This window comes from Ciconia boyciana, chromosome 33 (genome assembly GCF_034638445.1).
Source record: "Ciconia boyciana chromosome 33, ASM3463844v1, whole genome shotgun sequence".
Taxonomy (NCBI): domain Eukaryota; kingdom Metazoa; phylum Chordata; class Aves; order Ciconiiformes; family Ciconiidae; genus Ciconia; species Ciconia boyciana.
In genome coordinates, this window is record NC_132966.1 from 281,555 (window position 1) to 308,838 (window position 27,284).

Here is a 27,284-nt window from a genome sequence, read left to right on the forward strand (position 1 = left end):
ACACTCTGCAGGGTTTATTGGCGGTGGGGGGAGGCGGCCCCCCCCGGGCAGACAAGGCACTTAGAGGGGGAGCTGGGGGTCGCAGGGGGTCCCAGGGGGTCCCGGGGGTCACCCCAGCTGATCCTCGTACTGCTTGCGGAAGCAGTCGCCGGCGGGGAAGAAATCCCAGCAGCGCTCCTGGTACATCTTCCAGACGTAGGACTCCTGGGGGGGCGCATGGAGTGGGGGGCACAGGGCAGGGACCCCCCGGCACAGCCCCTCCCCACCCCGCAGCACCCTGCTCCCACCGGCGATGGGCGATCCCCCCCATCCTGTACCCAATGCCCCCCAAAGCCCCACAGAGACACCTGCACCCCATGGGCCCCCCCGGCTCCTGCACAAGGCCCCCCCCGGTGAGAGACCCCCCATTGCCCCTGTGCCCCCCCATATACCCCCGGGGGTCTCACCTGCCCCGTGTGCTCCGTCTCATCCTTATTGATCAGATACATCAGGAAGAACCTGGGGGGGGGCAGTGGGCAGTGAGGGGGGGGCTGGGGCACCCCTGCCCCCCGGTGCCCCCGGTGCCCCCCGTGCCCCCCCGTCCCTCACATGTAGTTGGCCAGGTTGTGCTCCTCCAGCGTGTGGGGCTCGAAGCCGTGGGGGGTCGTGAGGAAATAGTCGCTCCCGATGCCGCAGATGAAACATTTCGTCTGGGGGGGTTAGGGGGTTAGGGGGTCAGGGACCCCCCCACGCCGAACTGGGGAGCCAGGGGTCCTGCACCCCCCCGGGGGGGTCACTCACCTCCATGTCCTCCTTGACCTGCTCCTGCTGGTCCCGCAGCTCCCCAAAAGCATCGATGATCAGACCTGGGGGGGGGGGGGGGCACACACACACACACACACAAAAAAGGGGGGGTCACCAGGGTGGAGCCCCCCGGCCCCCCACAGCCCCCCCGCCCCAGCCCCGGGGGGGGCCCTACCCTGGATGATGGCCAGGAGGATGACGATGACGAAGAAGAAGAAGGTGATGTCGAAGACGACGCGGTACAGCTCGTAGTCGTCCCCCGCCGGGTCCTCGATCTCGTCCCCGATGCCCCCCGGCCCGAACCCCCACGTACATGTGGAACAGGTAGCACTGGGGGGGGGCACGGGGGGGTCAGGACCCCCCAGAACGCCCCGCTGCCCCCCAAGGACCCTATCCCCCAGGGAGCCCCAAAATGCCCCAAAAGGCCCCAAAAGCCCCCAGGACCCCCGGACCATCCCAGAGACCCCTCAGGGACCCCTGGACCCCCGAGGACCCCCCCAGACCCACGCAGGGACCCTCCGGACACCCTCTGACCCCCAGGGACCCCCTGGATGCCCCCAGGGACCCCAGCTCCACCTCTAAGACACCCCCAGGCCCCCCGAACCATCCCAGAGACCCCCAGCTCCTCCAATGGGACCTTCTGGAGACCCCAGGGACCCCCGGAGACCCCCAGGGACCCCCTGGGTGCCCCGGGACCATCCCAGGCCCCCAGTTCCCACCAGTGACCCCCCCAGGGGCCTCCAGGACCCCCAGAGCACTGCTGGACTCCCCAGGGACCCCTAGGACCATCCCAGGGACCCCAGAGACCCCCAGGGACCCCTGGGACTGTCCCAGGGACCCCTGGGTGCCCCGGGACCATCCCAGGCCCCCAGTTCCCACCAGTGGCCCCCCAGGGGCCTCCAGGACCCCCAGAGCACTGCTGGACTCCCCAGGGACCCCTAGGACCATCCCAGGGACCCCCGGAGACCCCCAGGGACCCCCTGGGACAGTCCCAGGGACCTCCTGGGTGCCCCCGGGACCATCCCAGGCCCCCCAGTTCCCACCAGTGACCCCCCAGGGGCCTCCAGGACCCCCAGAGCACTGCTGGACTCCCCAGGGACCCCTAGGACCATCCCAGGGACCCCCAGCTCCTCCAATGGGACCTTCTGGAGACCCCCAGGGACCCCCGGAGACCCCCCAGGGACCCCCTGGGACAGTCCCAGGGACCTCCTGGGTGCCCCCGGGACCATCCCAGGCCCCCCAGTTCCCAGCAGGGACCTCCAGAGACCCTTCAAGACCCCCCAGGGACCCCCAGGACCATCCCAGGGACCCCTCGGATGCCCCCAGGACCACCCCGGCCGCCCCAGGGACCCCTCGGGGTCTCTCCCGCGTCCCCCGCCCCACAGACCGTCATCATGTCGTCACACTTCATGTCGGGCTCATCCTCATCCTCGCTCTTGTTGTAGAACTTGCGGAAGAAGTTGAAGGCCACCACGGTGTAGAGGTACACGACCACGGCCAGCAGCCCCACCGTCATGGCCAGCTGCGGGGGGACGGGGACGGCGTCAGCGGGGTGTCATCGCCCCCCGGCCCCCCCGGCCCCCCACCCACCTGCTTGCCGTTGTGGGTGACGGAGGAGAGGATGGTGCGCAGGGTCTTCACCCCCATGGCGATGTCCAGGAGGTGGGAGGCGAAGAAGAAGTTGTTGTAGTGGCCCAGCAGGGACATGGCCATGTACCAGGTGAGGTAGAGGAAGGACTGGGGGGGCGGCGGGGAGGGGGGGTCACCCCGCGGCCGGGCCCCCCCGGCGCCGGGGACCCCACACCCCCATCACCTTGGGACCCTCATTGCCCTGGGAACTCCCTCTCCGGGGGTCCCACACCCCCATCTCCCTGGGACCCCCATCCCTATGGGGTCCCACACCCTCATCTCCCTGGGACCCCCATCACCCTGGGACCCCCACTGCTGGGGTCCCACACCCCATCTCCCTGGGACCCCCATCCCTATGGGATCCCACACCCCATCTCCCTGGGACCCCCACTGCTGGGGGTCCCACACCCCATCTCCCTGGGACCCCCATCCCTATGGGGTCCCACACCCTCATCTCCCTGGGACCCCCATCACCCTGGGACCCCCACTGCTGGGGGTCCCACACCCCCATCTCCCTGGGACCCCCATCCCTATGGGATCCCACACCCCCATCTCCCTGGGACCCCCATCTCCCTGGGACCCCCACTGCTGGGGTCCCACACCCCATCTCCCTGGGACCCCCATCCCTATGGGATCCCACACCCCCATCTCCCTGGGACCCCCACTGCTGGGGGTCCCACACCCCCATCTCCCTGGGACCCCCATCCCTATGGGATCCCACACCCCCATCTCCCTGGGACCCCCATCACCCTGGGACCCCCACTGCTGGGGGTCCCACACCCCCATCTCCCTGGGACCCCATCCCTATGGGATCCCACACCCCCATCTCCCTGGGACCCCCATCACCCTGGGACCCCCACTGCTGGGGGTCCCACACCCCATCTCCCTGGGACCCCCATCCCTATGGGATCCCACACCCCCATCTCCCTGGGACCCCATCACCCTGGGACCCCCACTGCTGGGGGTCCCACACCCCATCTCCCTGGGACCCCCATCCCTATGGGATCCCACACCCCATCTCCCTGGGACCCCCCCCACTGCTGGGGGTCCCACACCCCATCTCCCTGGGACCCCCATCCCTATGGGATCCCACACCCCCATCTCCCTGGGACCCCCATCTCCCTGGGACCCCCACTGCTGGGGGTCCCACACCCCATCTGCCTGGGACCCCCATCCCTATGGGAACCCACACCCCCATCTCCCTGGGACCCCCATCTCCCTGGGCCCCCCATCCCTATGGGGTCCCTCACCCCATCTCCCTGGGACCCCCATCACCCTGGGACCCCCACACCAGCATGTTGCCCTGGGAACCCCCTCCCTGGGGGTCCCACACCCCCATTCCCTGGGACCCTCATCGCCCTGGGACCCCCCTCTCCGGGGGTCCCACACCCCTATCACCTTGGGGCCCCCATCTCCCTGGGACCCCCATCCCTATGGGGTCCCACACCCCCATCACCCTGGGACCCTCATTGCCCTGGGCCCCCACTGCTGGACCCCCAGAATGCCCAGCTGCCCCCAAGGACCTATTCCCCCCAGGGAGCCCCCAAACCCTTCTGGGGACCCCAGGACCCCCGGACCATAGGGGTCCCACACCCCATCACCCCGGGACCATCATCAGCGTGGGACCCCTGTCCTTGTGGGGTCCCTGACCCCCATCACCCTGGGACCCCCATCACCCTGGGACCCCCATCCCTGTGGGATCCCAGCCCCCCCCATGAGACTGCCCCCATCACCCCAAGCCCCCCCCCAGCCCCCTCTGAGCCCCCCACTCACGTTATCGGTGAAGATGACCCCGAGCTTCCAGATCTGGTACCTGATGTCGATGGACGTGACCCTGGGGGGGGGCACACGAGAGGGGGTGAGGACGCGAGGGGGACCCCCAGAAGGGGCCGAGCCCCCCAGGCAAGGCCCCCGCACCCACCAGGTGAGGAAAGAGTTGTCGGGGGGGGGCTTCCTCTCCCCCTGCGCCCCAATTTCCAGGCTGGCCAGCTCCATCCCCAGCAGCTCGGCGATGCGCTCGCGGCCGTAGATGTCCCCGTACTTCTCCAGCACCTGGGGGGGGACACGGTCGCGGGGGGGACACACACACAGTCAGGGTGTGGCCCCCTCCTGTGTCCCCCCCCCCGTGTCACCCCCGGGGCTGCGGGACCCCCCCTCACCTTCCTCTTGACGAACTTGTCCCAGTAGTTGCTGGGGAAGGACCTGAGGGGACAGGGGGGGTCGGGGGGGGGGTCGTGTCCCCCCCCCCCAGCAGCCACATCTTGCCCGGGGGGGGGGGGCCAGGGGACCCCCAGCTGGTCCCAATGGTCCCCCAGGACCCCCATACTGGGTGTTGGGCACCAGGGGGTCCCACTGGCCCCCCAGACCCCTCCAGACTCCTCCAGGACCCCCATACTGGGTGTTGGGCACCAGGTGGTCCCCGAGACCCCCCAGGACCCCCAAAACCCCCCAGGCCCCCGTACTGGGCGTTGAGCACCAGGCGGTCCCCTGCCCCCCAGCCCCCAGTCCCCCTGCCCCCCCAGCCCCCCAGCCCCCATACTGGGTGTTGAGCACCAGGTGGTCCCCTGCCCCCCCAGCCCCCCAGCCCCTCCGCCCCCATGCTGGGCGTTGAGCACCAGGCGGTCCCCTGCCCCCAGCCCCCCAGTCCCCCAGCCCCCCCAGCCCCCCAGCCCCCATACTGGGTGTTGAGCACCAGGTGGTCCCCTGCCCCCCAGCCCCCTGCCCCCCCCGCCCCCGTACTGGGCGTTGAGCAGCAGGCGGTCCCCTGCCCCCAGCCCCCCAGCGCCCCCGCCCCCGTACTGGGCGTTGAGCACCAGGCGGTCCCACTGGCCCTTGACGTCGTCGTCGGGCGGCTGCTCGGTGATGTAGAGCCCCGAGAACTCCAGGCGCCGCGCGACCTCCTTCTCCCGCTTGAAGATCACCAGTGGGATCTGGGGACGGGGACAGCGGGGCGTGGGGGCGAGGGACGAGGGACGTGGGGGTGAGGGACAGCGGGGCGAGGGGGCGAGGGACGAGGGACGAGGGGCGAGGGGCAGGGACAGTGGGGACGAGGGGACAGCGGGACGAGGGGACAGCGGGGACGAGGGGACGAGGGACGAGGGACAGCAGGGGTGAGGGGCGAGGGGGCGAGGGGCGAGGGACGAGGGGCAGGGACAGTGGGGACGAGGGGACGAGGGGACAGCGGGGACGTGGGGACGAGGGGACAGCGGGGCGTGGGACAGCGGGGTGAGGGGCAGGGACAGCGGGGCGAGGGACAGCGGGGGTGAGGGGCAGGGACAGCGGGGCGAGGGACAGCAGGGGCAGGGACAGCGGGGCGAGGGACAGGGACAGCGGGGACGAAGGGACAGCAGGGGCGAGGGGACAGCAGGGGCGAGGGGCAGGGACAGCGGGGACAAGGGGACAGTGGGGGCGAGGGGACAGCGGGGGTGAGGGACAGGGACAGCGGGGGCGAGGGGACAGCAGGGGTGAGGGGACAGTGGTGGGGGACATGGGACACAGGGTCGGTGGGGACAGCAGGGACACGGGGACCCTGCCAGGGCCAGGTGCTGGCACCAAGTGTGAGCACCGGGGGCAGGGGAGCAGCTGTGGGCGTGGCCAGATGAGAGGGCGTGGCCAACCGGGGCGCGGCACTACGAGAGGGTGTGGTGCCATAAACAGGCGTGGCCAGGGGCGGGCGGGCGTGGCCAGGGGAGGGCGTGGCCAAGGGCGGGCGGGCGTGGCCAGGGGCGGGCGGGCGTGGCCAGACACTGATGCCAAGTAGGGGGGGCGGGTGGGACCGGGCGCGGCCGGTGGGGCGTGCCCAGGGGCGTGTCCGGGGGGGCGTGTCCGGGGGCGTGTCCGGGGCGTGTCCGGGGGGCCGGGCGCACCTTGAGGCAGTTGTAGCCGATGATGCAGAGGAAGGCGACCAGGGTGTGGGCCAGGGCCAGGCCCTGCAGCGCCGGCTGCATGTACCCCGTGCTCTCCTCCAGGAAGTAGTACACCACGCTCTCCTCCCCGGCCTCGGGCCCCTCGCCCTCCTCGGCCACCGCCGCCGCCGGCCCCGCGCCCCCCGGCTCCTCCTCCGCGCGGGGGGGGTGCTCCGACACCTGGGGGGGGCGAGGAGAGGAGCCTCTGCGGCGCCCGCCCTGGGCGTCCCGGTGCCCGCCGCCCCCACCCTGCGGACCCCGCGGCCCCCCCAGGGACCCGGCGTGCCCCCCCCCTCTGCCGTACCCCCCCAGGGAGCCGGGGTCCCCTACCTCGTCCCATACCCTCCCATGGGGACCCAGGGATTTGGGGTGCCCCCAGCCCATCCGACACCCCACCATGGGGATCCAGGGGTCTGGGTGCCCCTGCTCTATCCCATACCCCCCCTGAATAGGGACCCAGGGGTCTGGGGTGCCCCTGCTCTATCCCATACCCCTCCCATGGGGACCCAGGGGCCTGGGGTGCCCCCACCCCATCTGACACCCCCTCAATGGGGACCCAGGGGTCTGGGGTGCCCTCTTCTATCCCATACCCCCCCCCCAATGGGGACCCAGGGGTCTGGGGTGCCCCAACCCCATCTGACACCCCCCATGGGGACCCAGGGGTCTGCGGTGCCCTCTTCTATCCCATACCCCCCCAATGGGGACCCAGGGGTCTGGGGTGCCCCAACCCCATCTGACACCCCCCATGGGGACCCAGGGGTCTGCGGTGCCCTCTTCTATCCCATACCCCCCCAATGGGGACCCAGGGGTCTGGGGTGCCCCCACCCCATCTGACACCCCTTCAATGGGGACCCAGGGGCCTGGGGTGCCCCCACCCCATCTGACACCCCCTCAATGGGGACCCAGGGGTCTGGGGTGCCCCTGCTCTATCCCATACCCCTCCCATGGGGACCCAGGGGCCTGGGGTGCCCCCACCTCATCTGACACCCCCCCATGGGGACCCAGGGGTCTGGGGTGCCCTCTTCTATCCCATACCCCCCCAATGGGGACCCAGGGGTCTGGGGTGCCCCAACCCCATCTGACACCCCCCATGGGGACCCAGGGGTCTGGGGTGCCCTCTTCTATCCCATACCCCCCCAATGGGGACCCAGGGGTCTGGGGTGCCCCCAGCTCATCTGACACCCCCATGGGGACCCAGGGGTCTGGGGTGCCCCTGCTCTATCCCATACCCCCCCATGGGGACCCAGGGGTCTGGGTGCCCCCCACCCCATGCCCCTCCCGGGGACCCAGACCTTGTAGAAGAGGAGGATGAAGTTGATGGCGAAGGCGAGGAAGAGCGCCAGGAACCGCAGGTTGTAGAAGTTCCTGGACAGGTAGTTCTGCACCGGGGGGCGGGGGGGCACACACGGTCAGTGCTGGGGGACCCCAGCCCCACGACCCCCCCGAGCACCCAGAGCACCCACCCAGGGGCCATCCCCATTGATGGGGGTCCCATTGCCCCCCCAGGCTGCTCCCCCAGGGGTGGGGGTCCCGGTGCCTGGCTCGCACATGGGGACGGGGGTCCCAGTGCCCAGGCAATGGGGGTCCCACCCCCCCCTCCGGCCCCCCCGTACCAGGAATTTGACCCTCTGGACCTCCAGCTCAGCCCAGAACTCGAAGGCTCCCTCGGCCGGCGGCTCCCGGCGCTCCCGAAGGACCGATTTCCTCCTCTTCCTGGGGGCCCCAGGCTCGGGCCCCCCCTCGGCCGCCTCCGCCCCGGCCTTCTCCCCGTTCTCCGTGCTGCAGAGAGGGGGCTGCCTGGGTGGGGGTCTCCAGCGGGACCCTCCGCCCTTCCCACAGCCCCCCAGTGGGGCCACAGACACCCCATAGGGCCATGCACCCTGCAATGGGGCCATGAACCCCCCATAGGGCCATGCACCCCCCCCAATGGGGCCGTGGACCCCCCAATGGGGCCGTGCACCCCCCCCAATGGGGCCATGCCCCCCCCCCAAGGGGACCATGCCCCCCCTCCAATAGGCCCATGCCCCCCCCCCATGGGGCCATGCACCCCCAATGGGGCCATGCCCCCCCCCATGGGGCCATGCACCCCAATGGGGCCATGCACCCCCCAACAGGGCCATGCCCCCCCCCAATGGGGCCCTGGCCCCCCACGTACTCGGCTTTCTCGGCCTCGCCCGCCGGCTCCTCTTCCTTCTGCGGCTCCTCCACCACCTCCTCCCCGTCCTCCTGCGGTGGGAGCCAGGATCAGGCCCGGGGGGGGCACGGACCGGCCCCCCCCCCAAAAAAAAAAGCCCTGCTGGGGCTGGCCGTGCCCATAGGGAGCAGGACCCGGAGGGCTGGGGACCCCCGCTCTGCTCCCCACTGCGGGGACGGAGCCCAGGGTCCTCCCTCCCACAGGGACCCCCCCCAGTGTCCTGCCCCCCCCCATAGGGGACCCCTGGGGTCCTACCCCCCATAGGGAGACCCTTAGCATCCTTCTCCCGCCCCCCACCCCCGGGAACCCAGGCATCCTGCCCCCATAGGGACCCCCCAGCATCTTACCCCCCATAGGGGACCCCTGGGGTCCTCCCCCCATAGAGACCCCCAGCCCCTGCCCCCCCGGGACCCCATAGGACCCCCCTCCCCGAGCCCCATCGGCCGCCTACCCCAATCTTCCTCCGGAGGATGGGGGTGCCCTCGGGGGTGGGGGGCTCGGCAGCGGGGGGCTCCCCGATGTCCCCCAGCCCCCCGGGGGCGTCGGGGGCCGCCAGCCGATAGTGCCCGGGCTCCTTGCGCACCCCGAAAGCCGCCACCGGCGCCGCCGCCGCCGCCGCCGCCGCCTCCTCCTCCTCCTCCTCCTCGGGGGGCTGCGGCAGGAGGGGGGCGGGCGGGGGGACGGGGTCTTGGGGACCCCCCTCCTCTCCCCCCGCTCCCCCGCCGGCCTCGCCGCCCCCCACGGCGTCCTGAGTGGGGTCGGGCATGCTGGCCAGCAGCTCGGCCAGGGCCAGGCGCTGCGCCCCCTCCACCAGCCCCCCTCCGAAAAGGGAGGTCCAGGGCAGGCGCCCCACGGCCGCCAGCACCCCGCAGCCCCCCAGCAGCCCCCCCAGCAGCGCCCGGCCGGTGGCCGCCCCCGCCGCCCACGCCAGCTCCCGGCCCGGCCGCCGTCGCAGCCGTCGCAGCCGTCGCCGCCAAGTCTGGGGGGACCCCAGCAAGCGCCGCAGCCCCCCGGCCCCCGCCAGCAGCTCCCCGAAAGCCGAGGCGGGTTCGGCGGGGGGCGGGGGGCCGGCGGCGTTGGAGGTCTCCTCCTCTTCCTCCTGCTCCTCATCCTCCCCGCCTTGCCGCGGGGGTTCCTCCTCGGAGAGGCGCGAAGCGATCTGCATCTCGAAGATGGTGTCCTCGCAGAAGTTGACGAAGAGCTCCATCTTCTCGGCCTCCCCCCCCTCGTTGACCACGTCGAAGATGAACTGACGCTTGGACTCCTTCACCTGGGGCATCTCCCACTGCGCCTTGTTGGCGGCGCTGATCTCGAAGTAGAGGCGTTCGATCCGTCGAGCCGCTCCCATGATCTCGATCCGTCCCAGAAAAGGACGGAAATACTCCAAGATGCTGGCCGCTTGCTCCAAGAAGGTCCGGAGACGTTGGTCGTGGGGAACGTGCTCCGAGAGGTTGGTGAGGAGCACGGCTACGTTGAAGCCGATGTCGCGAGCGGGTTCTTGGAAGCGACCGGCGAAGGCTTCCACGTCGATCATCTCGTTCTCATCCGCCTCGGAGCAGGAGAGGAGGAACTGGATCTCGGCGGGTTCGTATTGCTTCTGGCTGTCCATCGCCTTCTGGAAGTCCTTCTTGGAGATGAGACCTCGCGGGTCCGAGACGTAGTCGCGGAAGGCGTCCGAGGCCACGATGTCCCGCAGCTTCAGGAACATGTCGAAGAACTTGAGGATCATGGTGACGTTGCTGGAGGACTCCACCAGCATGTCCACCATCTGCCGGGCGATGGTCCCGTTCACCACGTTGCCTGTGGAAGGGTTTTGGGGGGGTGTCCCATCAGGTCCAGGGGTGCTGTGGGGACAGCCCCGGTGCCTGGGGACACCCTGGAGAGCACGGGGACAGCCCTGGTGACCAGGGGACAAGCCGCAGGTGGCCAAGGACACCTCCAGCGGCACGTGCCACCGTGGATGGTGGGAAGCACCCTACAGAGCCAGGTGACACCCTGAGGGACGGGGACACCCTGGAGAGTGAGGGGACACCCTGGGTGGTCAAGGGACACCCTGGAGAGTGAGGGGACACCCCCGATGGCAGGAGGACAGCCTGGATGGTGAGGACACCTCAACCTGGGGGGGGACACGGGGACCCTGGGTGGCATTAGGACACCCTGGATGGTGGATGGGACGTCCTGACGCCACGTGGCGTGGGACGGCGAGGACGCCCCGGACGGCAGGAGGACCCTGGGTGACGCTGGGACACCCGTGGCAGCAGAGGGGTCCTGGACGCCCCGGGGGGGGGGGACACGACGACGACGGGGGGACCCCACCTTCCAGCAGGGACAGCAGCATCACCACCATGTCCTTCTGCAGGTCCAGCAGCTCCTTCAGCAGCCTGATCTGGCTGGAGTCCTGGGGGGGGGGACACAACACAACGGGGGGACATCATGAGCCCGAGGTGGCCCCCCCCGCCCATGCCGTGACCCCCACCACGGCCCCGGACCCCCTTACCTGGGGGGCAGGACCCGCTCCAGCACCGCTCCTCGCACCACGAGACAGAGGGTGGGTAGCGGCCCCCCAACTCGCACACAACCCAAGCGGGGGGTCCGGGGGGGGCTTTGCCATGCCGGGGGGGGGCGGTTAGCGAGGCCATGCGGCGTTGGGGAGGGGACGGGGCGGGGGGGCTCGGCGGGTGCTTACGCCCATCCGCGGTCCCGGCGTGTGGCCCATCTGGCGGCAGCGGGGCGGAAAGGTCCGTCAGAGCCAGCGCGGGGTCTCTCGGGGTCCCCCCGGGGCATCGTGGGGTGTCGTGTGTGTGTGTCCCCCCCCCAGCCTGGGGGGTCCTTAGGGTGCCCCAGGGCCAACGGGATGGGTTGGGGGTCGTGGGGGGGGCTGCTGATGCCACTGGGGACCTGGGTGTCCCCAACCCTCCCCCCCCCCAACTTGGGGACAGCGAGGAGGGGGCGGCGGGTTAGTAGGGGGTGTGGGGGGGCTCCCAGTGCTCCCAGTGCCCTCCCAGTGCCCACCTGGGCCAGCTTCTTCATCATGTGGGCGAAGACGTGGAGGAAGCCGACGACGGCGTCCCAGAGGCGGCTGTGGGCCAGGCTCTGCTGGTTGCCCGTGCAGGGACCCTGCGGGTGGTGGGCACTGGCACCGCTGGCCCCGGGGACCCCCAGAGACCCCCCCGGGGACCCTCGGGGAGTCCTGGGACCCCCAGAGAATTGGGAGCCCCAGGGAACATCAGGGACACCGGGATCCCTGGGACATTGGGGCTCCTGGGGACCCCAGGGACATCGGGACCCCTTGGACACTGGGGTCTCCTCCCAGGGGCTTCAGGAACCCCGGGGGACCCCCAGGGACATCAGGGACCTTGGGGACCTCGGGACCCCTGGGACACTGGGGTCCTTGGGGACCTCTCAGGGACATTGGGGACCCCCAGGGACATTAGGGCCCTTGGGGACCTCCCAGGGACATTGGGGACCCCCAGGGACATCAGGGCCCTTGGGGACCCCCAGGGACATCGGGACCCCTGGGATCTTGGGGTCCTTGGGGACCTCCCAGGGTCATTGGGACTCCCAGGGACCTTGGGGACCTCCCATGGACATCAGGACCCCTTGGACACTGGGGTCTCCTCCCAGGGACTTCAGGACCCTCGGGGGACCCCCAGGGACATCAGGGTCCTTGGGGACCTCCCAGGGACATTGGGACCCCCAGGGACATCGGGACCCCTAGGACACTGGGGTCCTCGGGGACCTCCCAGGGACATGGGGACCCCCAGGGTCCTTGGGGACCTCCCAGGGACATCGGGACCCCTGGGACCTCGGGGTCCTTGGGGACTTCCCAGGGACATTGGGACCCCCAGGGACGTCAGGACCCCTGGGACCTCGGGGGCTTTGGGGACTTCCCAGAGACATCAGGACACCCAGGGACCTCGGGGTCCTTGGGGACCTCCCAGGGACATGCAGGGACACCAGGATCCCCAGGACACCCAGACACCAGGGGACCCCAAGGATCTCGGACCACCACCTCCAGCCCCCCAGGGACATCGCGGGGGGCTGCAGGGCCCATCCCACCGGGCGGTGCCTGGCGAGGGGCTGCGGGGCTGGGGGCTCACCTGGATGTACTCGGTGAGGCTGTTGAAGACCTGCTTGGCCACCGCCATGGCCTTGGAGAAGTTGCGCTTCCCCTGCTCGTCGATGACGTCCTTCCCCGAGTAGTACCAGTAGAAATCGCTGATGGACTCCTGCCGCAGGGTGGGCACTGTCAGTGGCGGGGACACGGGGACCGCCAGCAGCACGAGGACACGGGGACGGGGACGTGGGGACCACCAGCAGCACAGGGACACGGGGACGGGGACGTGGGGACCGCCAGCAGCACGAGGACACGGGGACGGGGACGTGGGGACCACCAGCAGCACAGGGACACGGGGATGGGGACGTGGGGACCACCAGCAGCACGAGGACACGGGGACGTGGGGACCACCAGCAGCACAGGGACGTGGGGACGGGGATGTGGGGACCACCAGCAGCACGAGGACACAGGGATGGGGACATGGGGACCACCAGCAGCACAGGGACGTGGGGACGGGGACGTGGGGACCACCAGCAGCACAGGGACACGGGGACGGGGACGTGGGGACCACCAGCAGCACGAGGACACAGGGATGGGGATGTGGGGACCACCAGCAGCACAGGGACGTGGGGACGGGGACGTGGGGACCACCAGCAGCACAGGGACGTGGGGATGGGGACGTGGGGACCACCAGCAGCACGAGGACACGGGGATGGGGACGTGGGGACCGCCAGCAGCACGTGGACATGGGGACGGGGACGTGGGGACCACCAGCAGCACAGGGACATGGGGACGGGGACGTGGGGACCGCCAGCAGCACAGGGACACGGGGACGGGGACGTGGGGACCACCAGCAGCACAGGGACATGGGGATGGGGACGTGGGGACCACCAGCAGCACGAGGACACGGGGACGGGGACGTGGGGACCACCAGCAGCACAGGGACACGGGGACGGGGACGTGGGGACCGCCAGCAGCACAGGGACGTGGGGACGGGGACGTGGGGACCGCCAGCAGCACGAGGACACGGGACGGGGACGTGGGGACCGCCAGCAGCACAGGGACATGGGGACGGGGACGTGGGGACCGCCAGCAGCACGAGGACACGGGGACGGGGACGTGGGGACCACCAGCAGCACAGGGACGTGGGGACGGGGACGTGGGGACCGCCAGCAGCACAGGGACGTGGGGACGGGGACATGGGGACCACCAGCAGCACAGGGACGTGGGGACGGGGACATGGGGACCGCCAGCAGCACAGGGACATGGGGACGGGGACGTGGGGACCACCAGCAGCACGAGGACACGGGGACGGGGACGTGGGGACCGCCAGCAGCACAGGGACGTGGGGATGGGGACGTGGGGACCACCAGCAGCACGAGGACACGGGGATGGGGACGTGGGGACCGCCAGCAGCACGAGGACATGGGGACGGGGACGTGGGGACCACCAGCAGCACAGGGACACGGGAACGGGGACGTGGGGACCACCAGCAGCACAGGGACGTGGGGACGGGGACGTGGGGACCACCAGCAGCACAGGGACACGGGGACGGGGACGGGGGGACCGCCAGCAGCACAGGGACCGGGGGACGGGGACGTGGGGACCACAAGCAGCACGAGGACACGGGGATGGGGACGTGGGGACCACCAGCAGCACAGGGACGTGGGGACGGGGACGTGGGGACCACCAGCAGCACAGGGACGTGGGGACGGGGACGTGGGGACCGCCAGCAGCACAGGGACGTGGGGATGGGGACGTGGGGACCACCAGCAGCACAGGGACGTGGGGACGGGGACGTGGGGACCGCCAGCAGCACGGGGCCGCGGGGAGGGGGGCGTGGGGACCACCAGCAGCACAGGGACACGGGGACGGGGACGTGGGGACCGCCAGCAGCACAGGGACGTGGGGAGGGGGACGTGGGGACCGCCAGCAGCACAGGGACGTGGGGATGGGGACGTGGGGACCACCAGCAGCACAGGGACGTGGGGACGGGGACGTGGGGACCACCAGCAGCACAGGGACGTGGGGATGGGGACGTGGGGACCACCAGCAGCACAGGGACGTGGGGACGGGGACGTGGGGACCACCAGCAGCACGAGGACACGGGGACGGGGACGTGGGGACCACCAGCAGCACAGGGACGTGGGGACGGGGACGTGGGGACCGCCAGCAGCACAGGGACATGGGGATGGGGACGTGGGGACCACCAGCAGCACGAGGACACGGGGACGGGGACGTGGGGACCACCAGCAGCACAGGGACGTGGGGACGGGGACGTGGGGACCGCCAGCAGCACGAGGACATGGGGACGGGGACGTGGGGACCACCAGCAGCACAGGGACGTGGGGACGGGGACGTGGGGACCGCCAGCAGCACGAGGACACGGGGACGGGGACGTGGGGACCGCCAGCAGCACAGGGACGTGGGGACGGGGACGTGGGGACCACCAGCAGCACAGGGACGTGGGGACGGGGACGTGGGGACCACCAGCAGCACGAGGACACGGGGACGGGGACGTGGGGACCGCCAGCAGCACGAGGACACGGGGACGGGGACGTGGGGACCACCAGCAGCACGAGGACACGGGGATGGGGACGTGGGGACCGCCAGCAGCACAGGGACGTGGGGATGGGGACGTGGGGACCGCCAGCAGCACGAGGACAGGGGGACGGGGACGTGGGGACCGCCAGCAGCACAGGGACGTGGGGACGGGGACGTGGGGACCGCCAGCAGCACAGGGACATGGGGATGGGGACGTGGGGACCGCCAGCAGCACGAGGACACGGGGACGGGGACGTGGGGACCACCAGCAGCACAGGGACGTGGGGACGGGGACGTGGGGACCACCAGCAGCACAGGGACGTGGGGACGGGGACGTGGGGACCACCAGCAGCACGAGGACACGGGGACGGGGGCGTGGGGACCGCCAGCAGCACAGGGACACGGGGACGGGGACGTGGGGACCACCAGCAGCACGAGGACACGGGGATGGGGACGTGGGGACCGCCAGCAGCACAGGGACACGGGGACGGGGACGTGGGGACCACCAGCAGCACGAGGACACGGGGATGGGGACGTGGGGACCACCAGCAGCACAGGGACGTGGGGACGGGGACGTGGGGACCGCCAGCAGCACAGGGACATGGGGATGGGGACGTGGGGACCGCCAGCAGCACGAGGACACGGGGACGGGGACGTGGGGACCACCAGCAGCACAGGGACGTGGGGACGGGGACGTGGGGACCACCAGCAGCACAGGGACGTGGGGACGGGGACGTGGGGACCACCAGCAGCACGAGGACACGGGGACGGGGACGTGGGGACCGCCAGCAGCACAGGGACACGGGGACGGGGACGTGGGGACCACCAGCAGCACGAGGACACGGGGATGGGGACGTGGGGACCACCAGCAGCACAGGGACCTGGGGATGGGGACGTGGGGACCGCCAGCAGCACGAGGACACGGGGACGGGGACGTGGGGACCACCAGCAGCACAGGGACGTGGGGACGGGGACGTGGGGACCGCCAGCAGCACGAGGACACGGGGACGGGGACGTGGGGACCACCAGCAGCACAGGGACACGGGGACGGGGACGTGGGGACCGCCAGCAGCACAGGGACACGGGGACGGGGACGTGGGGACCGCCAGCAGCACAGGGACGTGGGGACGTGGGTCAGGGACGGAGATCGGGGACGCGGGTCAGGAAGGGGGTTGGGGCTGGGGCAGAGCCGTGGGGTGTGGATCAGGGACAGGCACTGGGGACGGGGTCCAGGCTGGGGGCTGCGGTGTGGGGCTGGGGGGGCCGTGGGGCGCCGTGGGGCCGGCTACCTGCAGGCGCAGCAGGTAGTCCACGGTGCAGATGATGATGTTGATGGTGGTCGTGTTCCCCGTCTGGGTGCGCAGGTAGTTCTGGAAATCTGGGGGGGGGAACGGGGTGAGACCAGCCCCACCGCCGCCCTACCGCCACCCCACGCCTGCCCCATAGCCCCCATAGCCCCCATGGCCGCCCCATAGCCCCTCCTGCCCCATAGCCCCCATGGCCGCCCCATAGCCCCCATGGCCGCCCCATAGCCCCTCCTGCTCCATAGCTCCTTCTTCTGCCCCATAGCTCCTTCTTCTGCCCCACGGTCCTCCAAAGCCCCTTCCCCACCCCAGAGCCCCCCAAAGCCCCCTCGTGCCCCATGGCCGTGCCCCCGCGCCCCCCCGTGTCCCCTCACCGTTGTTGTGCCCCTCGCACAGCAGCTGGAGCAGCCGGAAGAGATCCTGCGTGAACTCGTCGTCCGACATCACCTTCTCCCCTGGGGGGACGGGGACGGGGACGGGGTCGCGTGGGGCCACGGGTGGCCAAGGCCAGGCCACCCCGAGGGGGCCGCAAGGTGACATCCCGGGGTGGCCGCAGGGTGACGTCCCGGGGTGGTGCGGGGACGTGCTGCGGCGGCACGGGGACACCCCGGGGTGACCGCGACACACCGAGATGGCACGGGGACACCCCAAGGTGGCAACGGGGACATCCTGGGGCAGCGTGGGGACGCGCCAGCGTGGCCCAGGGACACCCCAGGGGGGCACGGGGACGCCCCAGGGGGGCACGGGGACGCGCCAGGGTGGCAGGGGGTTAGCACGGGGAGGGGGCAGCCAGCGGGGCCGAGGGGTCGGGGACGGACGCGCTGCGGGGACACGGCCGGGGTGGCAGCCAGGGGACGCGGGGACATGCAGTGGGTCCCGACCCTGCTCCGGGGACCCTCCTCCAGCACCCCCCAGCCCGGAGACCCTACGATACCCCCCAGCCCTATAGACTCTCTATAGCCCCCCCAGCCCTATAGCCTCTATATAACCCTCTCCAGCCCTATAGCCTCTATATAACCCCCCTATCCTATAGACTATATACTCCCCCCGGCCCTATAGCCTCTATATACCCCCCAGCCCTATAGACTCTCTATAGCCCCCCCAGCCCTATAGCCTCTATATAACCCTCTCCAGCCCTATAGCCTCTATATAACCCCCCTATCCTATAGACTATATACTCCCCGGCCCTATAGCCTCTATATACCCCCCAGCCCTATAGCCTCTATATAACCCTCTCCAGCACTATAGCCTCTATATACCCCCCGGCCCTATACCCTCTATATAACCCTCTCCAGCCCTATAGCCTCTATACACCCCCCCAGCCCTATAGCCTCTATATACCCCCCAGCCCTATAGCCTCTATATACCCCCCCAGCCCTATAGCCTCTATATAACCCTCTCCAGCACTATAGCCTCTATATACCCCCAGCCCTATAGCCTCTATATACCCCCGGCCCTATAGCCTCTATATAACCCTCTCCAGCCCTATAGCCTCTATACACCCCCCAGCCCTATAGCCTCTATATACCCCCCAGCCCTATAGCCTCTATATAACCCTCTCCAGCCCTATAGCCTCTATATACCCCCCCAGCCCTATAGCCTCTATATAACCCTCTCCAGCCCTATAGCCTCTATACACCCCCCAGCCCTATAGCCTCTATATACCCCCCAGCCCTATAGCCTCTATATACCCCCCAGCCCTATAGCCTCTATATAACCCTCTCCAGCACTATAGCCTCTATATACCCCCAGCCCTATAGCCTCTATATACCCCCCCCGGCCCTATAGCCTCTATATAACCCTCTCCAGCCCTATAGCCTCTATACACCCCCCCAGCCCTATAGCCTCTATATACCCCCCAGCCCTATAGCCTCTATATAACCCTCTCCAGCCCTATAGCCTCTATATACCCCCCCAGCCCTATAGCCTCTATATAACCCTCTCCAGCCCTATAGCCTCTATACACCCCCCAGCCCTATAGCCTCTATATACCCCCAGCCCTATAGCCTCTATATACCCCCCAGCCCTATAGCCTCTATATAACCCTCTCCAGCACTATAGCCTCTATATACCCCCAGCCCTATAGCCTCTATATACCCCCGGCCCTATAGCCTCTATATAACCCTCTCCAGCCCTATAGCCTCTATACACCCCCCAGCCCTATAGCCTCTATATACCCCCCAGCCCTATAGCCTCTATATAACCCTCTCCAGCCCTATAGCCTCTATATACCCCCCCAGCCCTATAGCCTCTATATAACCCTCTCCAGCCCTATAGCCTCTATACACCCCCAGCCCTATAGCCTCTATATACCCCCAGCCCTATAGCTCTATATACCCCCCAGCCCTATAGCCTCTATATAACCCTCTCCAGCACTATAGCCTCTATATACCCCCAGCCCTATAGCCTCTATATACCCCCGGCCCTATAGCTCTATATAACCCTCTCCAGCCCTATAGCCTCTATATACCCCCCCAGCCCTATAGCCTCTATATACCCCCCCAGCCCTATAGCCTCTATACACCCCCGGCGCTATAGCCTCTATATAACCCTCTCCAGCCCTATAGCCTCTATATACCCCCCCAGCCCTATAGCCTCTATATACCCCCGGCCCTATAGCTCTATATAACCCTCTCCAGCCCTATAGCCTCTATACACCCCCCCAGCCCTATAGCCTCTATACACCCCCCGGCCCTATAGCCCCTGCGATAACGAGTATTTACCGTTCTCACGGCTGATGACTGGCACCAGGAGCCGGGAGGGGAGAGAAGGGGAGAGAGGAGGTGAGTGGGGCGGGGGGGCATTAGAGTCTGGGGGGGCATTAGGTTTGGGGGGCATTAGGGTTTGGGGGTCATTAGGGTTTGGGGGGCATTAGAGTTTGGGGGGCATTAGGGTTTGGGGGTCATTAGAGTTTGGGGGGCATTAGGTTTGGGGGTCATTAGAGTTTGGGGGGCATTAGGGTTTGGGGGCATTAGAGTCTGGAGGGAGGCATTAGAGTTTGGGGGGCATTAGGGTTTGGGGGTTATTAGGGTTTGGGGGGCATTAGGGCTGGGGGTCATTAGGTTTGGGGGTCATTAGGGCTGGGGGGTCATTAGGGTTTGGGGGGCATTAGGTTTGGGGGTTATTAGGGTTTGGGGGGCATTAGGGCTGGGGGTCATTAGGGTTTGGGGGTCATTAGGCTGCGGGGGTTATTAGGGTTTGGGGGGCATTAGGGCTGCGGGGGCATTAGGTTTGGGGGCATTATTAGCCCAGAGGAGGTGTGAGGTGCCTGGGGGGTTATGGGGGCTGGGGGGTGTTAGGGGCAGGGGGCAGTTAGGGGTCAAGGGGGTATTAGGGCTTGGGGGTGTTAAGGCACAGAGGGGAACCAGGGCTATAGGGGAACCAGGGCTATAGGGGGCATTAGGGACCTGGGGGCATTAGGGACCCGGGGGGCATTAGGGACCCGGGGGGCATTAGGGTTTGGGGGGCATTAGGGGCTCCGAGCCACATTAATGGCTGGGGCTCGGGGGGAGCGGCGCAGCGGGACGGGGGGCACGGGATGGGGGTGCAGGAGGGGACCCCCCAGTCGCAGCCCCCCATCCCATGGGACAGCAGCAACAGGGGGGGCCCGGGGGTGCCTGGGCAGGGCCCCCCACTCACTCGTCCCCTCCTCCGTCACCATGCCCAGCCCCTCCGCCTTGTTCTGCCGCTCGAAGGCGTTGAGGTCCAGGACGCTGCGGGACACGGGGGGGGTCAGGATGGGGCCCCCCAAAACCCTTCCAGGGCCCCCCCGGCTGGAGCTGATCCCTCCCTGGGGGTCCTGAAGCTCTTGGGGAACCCCCCCGTGGGGGACACCCCAATGCCCTGAACCCCTGGGGCACCCAAGGGGGGGACCCCCATGTCTGTAGGGGGTCCCTGATGCCCATGGGGAACCCCAATACCCACGGGGGGACCCCGATACCCGTGGGGGGACCCTGATACCCGTGGGGGGACCCCGATGCCCGCGGGGGGACCCCAATAACCACGGGGGGACCCTGAAACACATGGGGGGACCCCGATGCCCGCGGGGGGACCCTGATGCCCATGGGGAACCCCAATACCCACGGGGGGACCCCGATACCCGTGGGGGGACCCCGATGCCCGCGGGGGGACCCCGATAACCACGGGGGGACCCTGAAACCCATGGGGGGACCCTGATACCCGTGGGGGGACCCCAATACCCACGGGGGGACCCCGATACCCGTGGGGGGACCCCGATGCCCGCGGGGGGACCCTGAAACCCATGGGAGGACCCTGATACCCGTGGGGGGACCCCGATAACCACGGGGGGACCCTGAAACCCATGGGGGGACCCTGATACACATGGGGGGACCCCGATGCCCGCGGGGGGACCCTGATGCCCATGGGGGACCCCGATACCCATGGGGGACCCCGATACCCACAGAAGGACCCTAATGCCCACAGGGGGACCCCGATAACCACGGGGGGACCCTGAAACCCATGGGGGGACCCTGATACACATGGGGGGACCCTGATACCCACTGGGGACCCCGATACCCATGGGGGGACCCCTATACCCACAGAAGGACCCTAATGCCCACAGGGGGACCCCGATGCTCACGGGGGGACCCTGATGCCCATGGGGGGACCCCGATACCCACGGGGGGACCCCAGCCCCGGCGTCACCTGCAGGTCTGCATCAGGGCCTGGACGCTCTGGAAGAACCCGACCTCCCGCTTCTCCTTCAGGTAGTCCAGCATTTTCTGGGGGGGGGACACATGGACAGACGGCCACGGCCACCAGCGCGGGGACACAGCCACCCGGACATGGCCACTGGCAGGCATGGGGACACAGGCTCCCAGACATGGCCACTGGCACAGGGACACCAGCACGGGGACACGGCCACCAGTGTGGGGACACGGGCTCCCAGACATGGCCACCGGCACCAGCATGGGGACACTGGCATGGGGACCCAGCCACTGGCATGGGGACATGGGCACATGGACATGGCCACCAGCATGGGGACATGGCCACTGGCATGGGGACACCAGCACAGGGACACAGCCACCGGCATGGGGACACTGGCATGGGGACCCAGCCACTGGCATGGGGACATGGGCACATGGACATGGCCACCGGCATGGGGACATGGCCACTGGCATGGGGACACCAGCACATGGACATGGCCACCAGCATGGGGACATGGCCACTGGCATGGGGACACCAGCACAGGGACATGGCCACCGGCATGGGGACATGGCCACTGGCATGGGGACACCAGCACAGAGACATGGCCACCGGCATGGGGACACTGGCATGGGGACACTGGCATGGGGACACCGGCACGGGGACACGGATGCGCCCGTGGGCGCTTGCACAGACACGAGCATGGAAACACGCGTGGGCGTACACACGGACGTGTGCATGGACGTATGGACACGGGGATGGACGGACGGACGGACGTGTGTGTGGGCACACAGACATGCACGGATGTATGGACGCGTGGATGGACACACGGACACGTGCATGGACATATGGACATGTGGATGGACACACAGACACGTGTGTGGACGTATGGCCATGTGGAGGGACACACGGACACATGCGTGGACACATGGACACGTGCATGGACGTATGGACACGTGGATGGACACACAGAGACATGCACGGGTGTATGGACGCGTGGATGGACACGCAGACACATGGATGGACACACGGACACGTGCATGGACACATGGATGGACACACAGACACGTGTGTGGACGTATGGCCATGTGGAGGGACACACGGACACGTGCCAGAATGGGCACGCCCCGTGCACGCTCCCACGGCAATGAGACAGCCCCGTGCATGGACAGAGGGACACGGGGACACGGGGACACACGGACACAGAGACACGGGGACACACAGACACGGGGACATGGGGACACATGGACGCAGAGACACGGGGACACACAGACACGGGGACACGGGGACACACGGACACAGAGACACGGGGACACACAGACACGGGGACACGGGGACACATGGACACGGGGACACGGGGACACACGGACACGGGGACACACGGACACGGGGACACGGGGACACACAGACACGGGGACACGGGGACACACAGACATGGGGACACGGGGACACGGGGACACATGGGCACCAGGATACAGGGACACAGACACAGGGACACATGGACATGGGGACACACAGACACGGGGACACACAGACACAGGGACACGGGGACACACAGACATGGGGACATGGGGACACACAGACATGGGGACACGGGGACACACAGACACGGGGACATGGGGACATATGGGCACCAGGATACAGGGACACGGGGACACAGAGACACAGACACAGGGACACGGGGATACATGGACATGGGGACAGAGGGACACACGGACACGGGGACACAGGGACATGGGGATACAGGGACATGGGGACACATGGACATGGGGACAGAGGGACACACGGACATGGGGACACAGGGACATGGGGACACACAGACATGGGGACACATGGACACGGGGACACACGGACACGGGGACACACGGACACGGGGACGCCCTCCTACCTGCTGCACCTCGGCGTTGCCCCCGTTGAGGATGGAGATGCCCAGCTTGAGGGTGGAGGACACCATGTCGCCCCGCTCCCCTGCCGAGGCCGCGCTCCGTCACCACACGGAGCACGAGGTGACACGAGGACCCCCGTGCGAGGGGGTGACACGAGGACCCTCCCATGTGAGGGGTGACACGAGGACCCCCATGCAAGGGGCGGGGGGTGACACAAGGACCCTCCCCGTGCGAGGGGGTGACACGAGGCCCCGTGCGAGGGGCGGGGGGTGACACGAGGACCCTCCCGTGCGAGGGGGTGACACGAGGACCCTCCCCGTGCGAGGGGCGATACGAGGACCCTCCCATGCGAGGGGCAGGGGGTGACACGAGGACCCCCCGTGTGAGGGGCAGGGGGTGACACAAGGACCCTCCCATGTGAGGGGGTGACACGAGGACCCTCCCGTGCGAGGGGTGACACGAGGACCCCCATGCGAGGGGTGGGAGGGGCAACACAAGGACCCTCCCCGTGCAAGGGGGTGACACGAGGCCCCGTGCGAGGGGCAGGGGGTGACATGAGGACCCTCCCCATGCGAGGGGGTGACACGAGGCCCTGTGCGAGGGGCGGGGGGTGACACGAGGCCCCCCCGTGCGAGGGGCGACACGAGGACCCTCCCGTGCGAGGGGCGGGGGGTGAGACGAGGCCCCCCCGTGCGAGGGGCGACACGAGGACCCTCCCATGCGAGGGGCAGGGGGTGACACGAGGACCCTCCCCATGCGAGGGGGTGACACGAGGCCCTGTGCGAGGGGGTGACACGAGGACCCCCCGTGCGAGGGGCAGGGGGTGACACGAGGACCCTCCCCATGCGAGAGGGGTGACACGAGGCCCTGTGCGAGGGGCGGGGGTGACACGAGGCCCCCCCGTGCGGGGGGCAGGGGGTGACACGAGGCCCTGTGCGAGGGGCGACACGAGGACCCTCCCCGTGCGAGGGGGTGACACGAGGCCCCGTGCGAGGGGCAGGGGGTGACACGAGGCCCCCCCGTGCGAGGGGGTGACACGAGGACCCCCATGCAAGGGGCAGGGGGTGACACGAGGACCCTTCCTGTGCGAGGGGTGACACGAGGCCCCCCCGTGCGAGGGGCGACACGAGGACCCTCCCGTGCGAGGGGCGGGGGGTGACACGAGGCCCCCCCGTGCGAGGGGGTGACACGAGGACCCCCATGCAAGGGGCAGGGGGTGACACGAGGACCCTCCCTGTGCGAGGGGGTGACACGAGGCCCCGTGCGAGGGGCGGGGGGTGACACGAGGCCCCCCCGTGCGAGGGGCGACACGAGGACCCTCCCCGTGCGAGGGGGTGACACGAGGACCCTCCCATGCGAGGGGGTGACACGAGGCCCTGTGCGAGGGGCGGGGGGTGACACGAGGACCCCCCGTGCGAGGGGCGACACGAGGTCCCTCCCGTGCGAGGGGGTGACACGAGGCCCCGTGCGAGGGGCGGGGGGTGACACGAGGCCCCCCCGTGCGAGGGGCGACACGAGGACCCTCCCCGTGCGAGGGGGTGACACGAGGCCCCGTGCGAGGGGCGGGGGGTGACACGAGGCCCCCCCGTGCGAGGGGTGACACGAGGCCCTGTGCGAGGGGCGGGGGGTGACACGAGGCCCCCCCGTGCGAGGGGCGACATGAGGACCCCCATGTGAGGGGCAGGGGGTGACACGAGGGCCCCCATGCGAGGGGCGGGGGGCAACACAAGGACCCTCCCCGTGCGAGGGGGTGACACAAGGACCCTCCCCGTGTGAGGGGCGACACGAGGACCCTCCCATGCGAGGGGCAGGGGGTGACACGAGGCCCCCCCGTGCGAGGGGCGACACGAGGACCCTCCCCGTGCGAGGGGGTGACACGAGGACCCTCCCATGCGAGGGGGTGACACGAGGCCCTGTGCGAGGGGCGGGGGGTGACACGAGGCCCCCCTGTGCGAGGGGCGACACGAGGACCCTCCCCGTGCGAGGGGGTGACACGAGGCCCCGTGCGAGGGGCAGGGGGTGACACGAGGCCCCCCCGTGCGAGGGGGTGACACGAGGACCCCCATGCAAGGGGCAGGGGGTGACATGAGGACCCTCCCCATGCGAGGGGGTGACACGAGGCCCTGTGCGAGGGGCGGGGGGTGACACGAGGCCCCCCCGTGCGAGGGGTGACACGAGGACCCTCCCGTGCGAGGGGCGGGGGGTGACACGAGGCCCCCCCGTGCGAGGGGGTGACACGAGGACCCCCATGCAAGGGGCAGGGGGTGACACGAGGACCCTCCCCGTGCGAGGGGGTGACACGAGGCCCCGTGCGAGGGGCGGGGGGTGACACGAGGCCCCCCCGTGCGAGGGGCGACACGAGGGCCTCACCCTTGCAGGCGCTGATCATCTGCAGCACCATCTCGGCCGCCCCCCGCGTGTGCAGCCGCGCCTGCTGGTACAGCAGCTTCTGCTTCTCCATCTCCTTCTCCTGGGGGGCAGGGTCAGGGGGCCGGGGGGGTCAGGGGTCAGGGGGTCGGGGGGGGCTGGGTGCCCCTGCACCCACCTCGAATGAGTCCTCGGCTTCTTCCTCCTCCTTCTCTTCCTCCTCTTCCTCTTCTCCTTCCTCGATGTGGCAGCTCTGGGGGGGGGACACACACACGGACGCGACCCGGGGCATTGAGCACCCTCTCCCCCCAGCCCCGTCGCAGGGGTCCCCCCCCAATCCCTGGGGAGCCCCCCCATCCCCTGCACCCCCCAGGCAGGGGGAGCTCCCAGCCCCACGCCTGCTTGGGCGCTTTTGGGGGGACACCCGGGGGGGGTCGGGACCCACCTTGGCCATGATGCCAGCGTACGCCATGTACAAATGATCCTTCTCCAACTTGCTGCGGGATGGGGGGGGGGGGACACAGGGCTCAAAGGGGGCGCCGGGACCCCCATGGGCCCCCAACGCCCCCACCCTGGGGGCCCCCCACCTCTTCTCGGTCAGCGCCGTCCGGCTGAAGTGCAGGATGAGCTGGTGCAGGGGGTCCGGCTTCTTATCCCGCTCCTCCTCCTCCTCCTCCTCTTCCTCCCCCGACTTCTGCCTCGGCCACCACGGCAGGGCTCAGCGGGGGGGTCCCCAGGCAGAGCCCCCCCCCCCCGCCCCCCTCCCGCCTCACCGAGAGGTCGTTGATCATGCGGTCCTCGAAGGGATGCTCCTGCGGCAGCAGCCAGGAGAGCTGGTACGCCTCGAGGAACATGTTACAGGCGCGGTGCCTGGGGGGCAGCGAGGGGGGGCCGTGAGGGGGGCAGCGAGGGGGCCGGGGGACAGTGAGGGGGGCAGCGAGGGGGGCAGCGAGGGGGGCAGCGAGGGGCCGAGCCCCGGGAGGGGATGGGGGGCAATGAGGGGGGCAGTGAGGGGGCAGCGAGGGGGCCGAGCCCCGGGAGAGGGACAGGGGGGACAGCAAGGGGGACAGTGAGGGGGGCAGTGAGGGGGCAGCGAGGGGGCAGCGAGGGGGGCAGCGAGGGGGCCGGGGGACAGTGAGGGGGGCAGCGAGGGGGGCAGCGAGGGGGCCGAGCCCCGGGAGAGGGGATGGGGGGCAAATGAGGGGGGCAGTGAGGGGGCAGCGAGGGGGGCAGCGAGGGGGAATGGGGGACATTGAGGGGGGCAGCGAGGGGGGCAGCGAGGGGGCAGCGAGGGGGCCGAGCCCCGGGAGAGGGGATGGGGGGCAATGAGGGGGGCAGTGAGGGGGCAGCGAGGGGGGCAGCGAGGGGGAATGGGGGACAGTGAGGGGGGCAGCGAGGGGGGCAGCGAGGGGGGCAGCGAGGGGGCCGAGCCCCGGGAGGGGGGACAGGGGGGACAGCGAGGGGGGACAGTGAGGGGGATGGGGGACAGTGAGGGGGCAGCGAGGGGGAACGGGGGACAGTGAGGGGGCAGCGAGGGGGGCAGCGAGGGGGGCCGAGCCCCGGGAGAGGGGATGGGGGGCAATGAGGGGGGCAGTGAGGGGGGCAGCGAGGGGGGCCGAGCCCCGGGAGGGGGGACAGGGGGACAGCGAGGGGGGCAGCGAGGGGGAATGGGGGACAGTGAGGGGGGCAGCGAGGGGGCCAAGCCCCGGGACAGGGGGATGGGGGGGACAGTGAGGGGGGGCAGAGCCCCAGGAGGGGGGGATGGGGGGTCCACCCAGGAGGCACCCAGTTATCCCCAGGGGCTCCCAGGGGCTCTTGAGGGGTTCCCAGTTGCCCCCAGTTGCCCCCAGCAGTGTTCTTGGTTGCCCTCAGGGGTTCCCAGTTGCCCCCAGCAGCTCCCAATTGCCCCCAGGAGCTCCCCAGTTGCCTCCACAAGGCTCTGGGACATTC

At 69.6% G+C, this 27,284-nt stretch overlaps 1 protein-coding gene across 1 annotated transcript in view; it reads right to left on the reverse strand.

Moving 5' to 3' along the window:
* Positions 1–108: 108 nt before the first annotated feature.
* The window catches only part of RYR1 (ryanodine receptor 1), a 128,129-nt gene continuing 100,953 nt past the window's right edge, over positions 109–27,284 (reverse strand). Inside the window, 33 exon segments of the mRNA XM_072848771.1 lie at positions 109–204; positions 447–498; positions 589–689; positions 781–845; positions 959–1,077; positions 1,079–1,113; positions 2,171–2,305; positions 2,374–2,520; positions 4,186–4,246; positions 4,334–4,464; positions 4,572–4,614; positions 5,212–5,342; positions 6,279–6,497; positions 7,610–7,696; positions 7,931–8,096; positions 8,473–8,543; positions 8,963–9,047; positions 9,049–9,151; positions 9,208–10,311; positions 10,828–10,909; positions 11,524–11,628; positions 12,612–12,740; positions 16,402–16,490; positions 16,791–16,871; positions 19,140–19,157; positions 20,056–20,129; positions 21,082–21,158; positions 22,970–23,049; positions 25,338–25,437; positions 25,513–25,587; positions 25,780–25,831; positions 25,922–26,028; positions 26,108–26,204. Of these exon segments, the coding sequence (XP_072704872.1) occupies positions 109–204; positions 447–498; positions 589–689; positions 781–845; positions 959–1,077; positions 1,079–1,113; positions 2,171–2,305; positions 2,374–2,520; positions 4,186–4,246; positions 4,334–4,464; positions 4,572–4,614; positions 5,212–5,342; positions 6,279–6,497; positions 7,610–7,696; positions 7,931–8,096; positions 8,473–8,543; positions 8,963–9,047; positions 9,049–9,151; positions 9,208–10,311; positions 10,828–10,909; positions 11,524–11,628; positions 12,612–12,740; positions 16,402–16,490; positions 16,791–16,871; positions 19,140–19,157; positions 20,056–20,129; positions 21,082–21,158; positions 22,970–23,049; positions 25,338–25,437; positions 25,513–25,587; positions 25,780–25,831; positions 25,922–26,028; positions 26,108–26,204 (4,117 nt within the window).